The 6,070-nt window shown below is 55.4% G+C and overlaps 1 protein-coding gene across 2 annotated transcripts; it reads right to left on the bottom strand.

Annotated features, from left to right (window-relative positions):
- Positions 1–2,139: 2,139 nt before the first annotated feature.
- FOXI1 (forkhead box I1) lies at positions 2,140–5,764 on the bottom strand. 2 transcript variants are annotated; one of them, XM_068534607.1, is made up of 2 exons: positions 5,188–5,764; positions 2,140–3,733 (listed from the first exon to the last, which is right to left on the bottom strand). In XM_068534607.1, the coding sequence occupies exons 1-2, from the start codon at positions 5,762–5,764 to the stop codon at positions 3,174–3,176; spliced, it is 1,137 nt and encodes a 378-aa protein (XP_068390708.1). In that variant the 3' UTR covers positions 2,140–3,173. The 2 variants fall into 2 exon arrangements, with proteins under 2 accessions (XP_068390708.1, XP_068390709.1); XM_068534608.1 differs by having other exon boundaries at positions 2,140–3,451.
- Between the last annotated feature and the right edge of the window lie 306 nt (positions 5,765–6,070).

Here is a 6,070-nt window from a genome sequence, read left to right as displayed (position 1 = left end):
TTTATTTGGAAATTCTTTGCATTAGTTCATTTCCACCGTCCTTCAGGTCCCATCTCACCTCCTCCACGCAGCCTCCCTGGGTTCCCAAAACACAGGAGGCCCTCTTCTCAGACACTTTTTTGGTGTTGGAGGACGTGTCTTTAATGTAGAGCCGCATTGTAGGAGGCTAATAAGCCCAAAGGCCATCCACAGAATTGAATGCTTGGTGGACGATCAGTCCTCTTTCATCCATCCTTCCCTCTCTCCTTCCCTCTCTCCCTTCCCTCTCTCTCTTCAGATCCCATTTCTTCTCAGAGGAAGAGAACTAAAAGAGGGCAAGAAGCAGCCTGCAGAAGCTGACTAGGGAGACCCCCTTCCTGACCCGGGTGCCCCCTCCAGCAGTGCGCACTCCCCCCTCCCCTCCCGTGATGCTCTTAGCGGAACTTCGCAGCCACCGACAAGAATTGTCAGAGCCCTGCAGGCACTCCTTTTACTGCCGTGCCCGTTACATTCTGGGCTGAAGGAGAGTGGGGACTTTGTGTTGTGGACCTGGGTTCTACATCGCCAGCTCCCTCCCGGGCGGCTAGGCTGGTCTCTGTTTGGGCCCCTTCACGCCGGGTGCCTTGTCCAGACTGCACACCCGGCAGACCCGTCGTGGGAAAGGAGTGGGGCTCAAAGAACGGGCGCCGAGATTATTCACGGAGGGGGGTGTCTGTTTGGGCAAATTTGGTGGCAGTGGGATCTAGTGTGACATAGAATCCTGGTCCAGCCTTCAGGGACCCACAATCCAACTCTGCCTCTGACTCCATCTCACCAAAGACATTTGTGGGGTCCCTTCCTCTTCCAGCCTCAGGTTTCCATTCTGTGCAGCAAGAGGTCAGCTTGTTCCAAGTTTTCTGAGGTTTTTTTTATGGTCTGAGACTGTATCCCTTCCCTTTACCTCCTCAGCCAGCACTGCATCTGCCTCTACCGCCAGGAGAAGTCTGGCTCTCTGTGGAACGGAGTTTCCCAGGAAACAATCTGAGGGGTTTTTAAGGAGGCCCGCTTTTTCTCATCTCGGTTTTCCTGGTTTTGCTCTCTCATGGTGAGTCCAGGGCTCCCCAGCGCCAGGTGCAGCGGAGAAGAGTTTTAGCCACGGCATCAATGGATCTGCATTCGAATTCTGGCTGTGTGTCCTTGATCAAGTTCCAGAATCTCTCGGTAAGTTACAGTTTTCTCACCTATACAGTGGAGATAATAGTATTGATTGCATTGGATTATTTGTAGGATTAAACGCAATAAGGCAGGTCAAGTCCTAACACAGTGCCTGGCACGTAGTAAACCTACAATGAATGTCATCATCGTCATCATCATCATCATCACTATTTACCACCTCCTCTCTTACTCCAGGGAAAGGGAGCCCCCCAGAGTCTGAGGGGGCAACTTGGTATGGCTTGAGCCCTCGGTATGCACGTCTGAGGAGGGCTCTCCAACTAGAAGACCTCCAGCTTCCACGCACAAGTCATCCAGCAGGCCTTGTGCCAGGACCCCAGTCCTTGTGCCAGGACTCGCCAGTGTCCACACTTGTGGGTTGTTGTGAGGGTAAAAGAGCTCCCCCTGCACAGCACTTGGCCCAGTGCCTGCCCACAGTCCTCGGCGAATTGTAGCCAATAGGACTGTTGTCACTGCCACTAGGGTCAGCCACGTCTGAGGCTGTACTACAGCGTGATGAGTTGCAGAGTCAGAAGATGTGGGCAGGGACTGCCTGGGGACCTTGCTCAGGCACTCTGATCCTTGTTTTTCTCATCTGTATAATGATGGGATTAGTACCACTCCCTGCGCAGGCTTGTTAGGGGGATCACATGATCACAACACAGGAATGACAATTGCATGAGCCGCAATCCGGGCCATATTTTGTGTCCCACAGGCTCTCCTCTTTTTTTGAGGGCCTCTGTCCTGTCTGCATGCCAATGTGGCAGAGGGAAAGAGCCTGACACCCCTTCTTTCTCTGCCTCTTGTCCCAAAAGCTTTCAGCTCCAGGCCGCACTTGGCCCCACATTGAGTCAACCAGCAGCCAAGTGACAGGAAAACTCACAAGGAAGGGACACACGTAGCTTTTTTTTTTTTTTTTTTTTTTTTTAATTAAAAAGAACATAAGAAAACAAAAAATACTTCCCAGGGTGTGCTGTGATGCAACATCACAGGCATGTAAAGTACATACAAAACAAGAAAAAGATCCCAGGAGCAGCACGCATGGACCCCTCTGTGGCGGTCTGCAGCCCCTCCCGGGCTATAAAAAAGGAAGCACTTATTCAGCCTTGTTTCTCTTGGCAGACTCAGCCACCTCCAGCTCACTGGTCCATGACGTGCACACAGGAAGCTGGGCTTTACAAGATTTTGTCAGTGGGCAGTGAGGGGGTGGGGGTGGGGTTTGGGGTGCACACCGCTCCTCTCCCTGCTCTGCACATGGTCTGCGGGGCTGGGGAAACAACATCCCCCTGTGGGGAGAGGCTGGACGCATCGTCCTGCTGGGGCACGGATCTGGGCTTCCCCCTTGAGTAGTAGCAAAAGGAGTGTCAGCAGGTAAGTTGGGGGCCATAGAATGAGGACTTGGACCAAGATGAGATGTGCCTAGGGCTGGTACTAAATTTGATGGATGGCCAGAAGGCAGTGAGGAGATTTGCATATGCTTGCCATCATCAGCTCTCCACACTGACCTTCCTTGGCTGCTCAACCAATTCCTCCATCCCTGCCTTCATTGGCCCAAACTTTGGGAGTCAGAGAGACCTGGACTTGACTCCTGGCTCTGCCGCTTCCTAGTTTGTCTGACCCTGGGAAAGTTACTTAACTTCCTCAAGCCTCAGTTTTCTCATCTGTTAAGTGGGGAGGTTTATATGACCCTCACAATGTGGCTGTAGATAGAAAGTACGATCACACCTTCAAAGAGCTTAGTACAGCACCCAGCACATAGTAAGTGCTCAATAAATGGCCAAGTGGATTACTGTCATGCAGGCACGAGTATTTCTACTGCAAAGCTGGTTGTGGGTCTGTGGATGGATATGTGATAAACACAAGGTTTACACAATGTTCTAGAAAAACGATGAATTCCTCTGAGCCTCCTGTGTATGTCTGGGCAGTTTGGAGGTCTTGGACCACTTGGACGCTGACATGGAGGACCCCGAGCGTGTCCACCTGGCTCGGGAGCTGTTGTGTTTCTAGACCTCGGCGCCCTCCCTGGGGTAGAGGACGCTGTTTGTGTTGACGCTGTTGTAGAAGTGAGGGCTGAACTGGCTGAGGACGGAGCCTCCGTAGCCCAGAGCATTGCTGGGCGCAGGGCTGGCCCACTCACCCCCGCCCGCATGGCCACTGATGTTGGTGAGTGGGGTGTAGGAGTTGAAGTTCAGCAAGTTCTGCCCCACCTTGTCAGCGGGCTCCGGGCTCAGTCCCGGCGTGGCCACAGGGCGGCCCATGGGGCTTGACCCACTCACATAGGCTGACATGGTGGAGAGGAAGCTGTTGAGGCACGGGGCTCCCGGCGGGGGTGGCGAGGGCTGCTTCTCCGGGGAGCTGGTGGTACCCGGCGAAGCACCATCCAAGATGTCCTGGGCCTCCGCGGTCTTGGGGCTTCCTGCCAGGAGACTGGGCTCTGTTTTCTCCGAGGCCAAGGAGCCCGTGCTGGAGGAAACATCCGATTTTCTCTTCCTCTTCCTGCGGAAATTTCCATTGTCGAACATCTTCTCACAGTTGGGGTCCAGGGTCCAGTAATTCCCTTTGCCTGGCACAAAAGCAGGAGAAGGTAAGCAGAGAGACAGATCCAGTGCTTTGCTTCTGCTGCTTCTTATTGTCATAAACTAAAATCGAAGGTAACAAATGCAGAAAGGCAGAGAACAAAACAGGAATTCCACAACCACCCCCACCCCCCCGCCCCCGCAAGGCCACAGCACACGGATCTTTATTTAAGCACCCACCTCACACCAAGGCACCCTGGGAGCACAAAGCAAGAGAGGCCTAAGCCATGAAGGAGTTTACAGTGTGGTCTCCTTAAGAAGTTCAAGTACTGGGGAAAGGTGAGGGTGGGGCTTCTTCCATTGCTGATGTGAAAGAAAACTCAGGGAGAAATTCAGGGCTCCCTGAAAGTCTCAGGGGTGAACTCCAAGGATGGACTTGAGTCCCCGCTTCGGACTGAGGGACTCTGGGTGAGCCTCAGTTTCCTAGCATGAGAAGTGGGCCCATTGGACCCTGTCCTTTCTTCCTCGGACTGGCTGTGAGAGAGGGCTAATGCTAGATGTGTAAAAGGGGCTTTGTAACCAGGAAGGACAATCTGAACCCCGCCTGCCTGCGTCTCTCGGCCTGAGGGTGAGGCCAGTCTTTGGATGGGATGCTCACCCCCTTCTGGGGGACAAACAGTCCTGCCCTCACAAGCCTCAAAGAGGGTGGAGGTGGGGTTCCTCTGAGAGGTACCCTGGATTCCTATGCTGGGACAAGAGTGGACTTTAATTCTGGGAAATGCACACATGAGTATTTATTACTCTGTGTACGTCTCTATATTTTAGAAATTGCTCATTAAAAAGTTCACACTGTGGTGCTAGTCACCTCCGTTCAGATTCATTCTCCGTCACTGTCACATCACTCTGTGTCACCCGAGGCAGGCCGCTTCACCTCTAGGTGTTAATTTCCTCATCTGTAAAATGGGTTTCATAAGAGCCACCCCGCAGGGCTGGATTAAAGGAGACGATGTAACTAGGGCAGGCAGCATAATGTGGCCCTTACTGGTTGTTTCACAAACACCGGTCCCTTCCCATCAGGCCTAGGATACACGTGCCTTTATCTAGTCCAAGCACTCATTACCCATCCCCTGCCGGCAAAGGACTTCCTACATGCTGGATTCTGGGGATTCAGGGTAATTGTCACAATCACTGCTGTCCATCGAGCACTCGTTAGCACCAAACACCTCGCATACATCATCTCATGACCCCGCCACCCACAAACCTGCAAAGGAGCCACTCTTACATCCCTATTTTTCAGACGGGGAAACTGAGGCTCACAGGTCACTGACTGGTCAGCGGCACGGCCAGGATCCAAACCCAAATCTGCCTCCAGCGTCCATGTTTACAGATGACTCCCTTTGGCCCCCAGTCTCGGGGGGCACGGCCATATTCAGGACTTTCTAGAATGGGGTGTCGGGAGGACTGAGCCTTCCTCGGGGGCACGAGCCTGCAGACCCCTTACCTGGGTCGTCCTCGTCACGGGGCACCTTCTTGAAGCAGTCGTTGAGAGACAGGTTGTGGCGGATGGAGTTCTGCCAGCCGGCCTTGCTCTTGTTGTAGAAGGGGAAGTTGTCGGCCACATACTGGTAGATCTGGCTGAGGGTGAGGCGCCTGTCGGGTGCCCCGTGGATGGCCATGGCGATGAGCGCCGAGTAGGAGTAGGGGGGCCGCACCAGTTTCATCAGCTCCTCCTGCGAGGGGATAGGCAGCCAGCCCAGGTCGCCGCCCCCCAGCCCGGACACGCCGGGCAGCAGCTGCCTCTGCACCCCGTAGGTCTGGGGCAGGAAGGGGCTGGCGCTGGCGCCCGGCAGGTAAGGCGGCGGGGTCATGGCCGGCCCGTTGAGCCAGAGGTAGGGGTTGGGGGTGGTCCCGTACTCGCCGCCGCCCTCGAAGGAGGGGGGCCGCTGAGGGCTGGGCACGCCCTGGGGGTGGAAGAAGTTCTCGTAGTACAGGTTCATCTCGGGGGGCTCCTGGCCGATGCTGGGGAACTGGGGGCTGCAGCGGGGCGGGGAGGGCGCTGGGAGGTCGAAGGAGCTCATGCTGGGGCCGGGCTCGGCCGGAGCCACCTGCCTGGCACCTGCGCAGGGGAGCTGGCCCTGACAGGTGCTCAGCAGGCCCGGCCTCCCACTTATACCCCCGGGGCTCGGCTGGCGGCCCCACCCAGGGGCGGCCACCTGCTGCAGACCTGCCCCTCCCTCCTTCGACTGCCACCCATGTCACCGGAGGGGCACTTCCCTGCCGGCCATGGCCACGGCAGGGCCCATAAGGACACGCTCGGCCAGCTTCCTCGCGGATATTAACAAGGACAAGGGCGCCTGTCTTCTCCTCCTCTGCTTTTCCTTTCC

The sequence above is a fragment of the Eschrichtius robustus genome, chromosome 2 (assembly GCF_028021215.1).
Source record: "Eschrichtius robustus isolate mEscRob2 chromosome 2, mEscRob2.pri, whole genome shotgun sequence".
In the NCBI taxonomy this organism is placed as follows: Eukaryota; Metazoa; Chordata; class Mammalia; order Artiodactyla; family Eschrichtiidae; genus Eschrichtius; species Eschrichtius robustus.
Note: the sequence above shows the minus strand (reverse complement) of the source record. Positions and strands in the feature narration are given on the sequence as shown.

Bases quoted from the DNA above. Each gene is read 5' to 3' on its own strand.
- FOXI1 (XM_068534607.1), bottom strand. From the start codon at position 5,764: ATGAGCTCCTTCGACCTCCCAGCGCCCTCCCCGCCCCGCTGCAGCCCC. The intron at 3,734-5,187 runs GTAAGGGGTCTG...CTTTTGTGCCAG, and splicing joins CCGTGACGAGGACGACCCAG to GCAAAGGGAATTACTGGACC.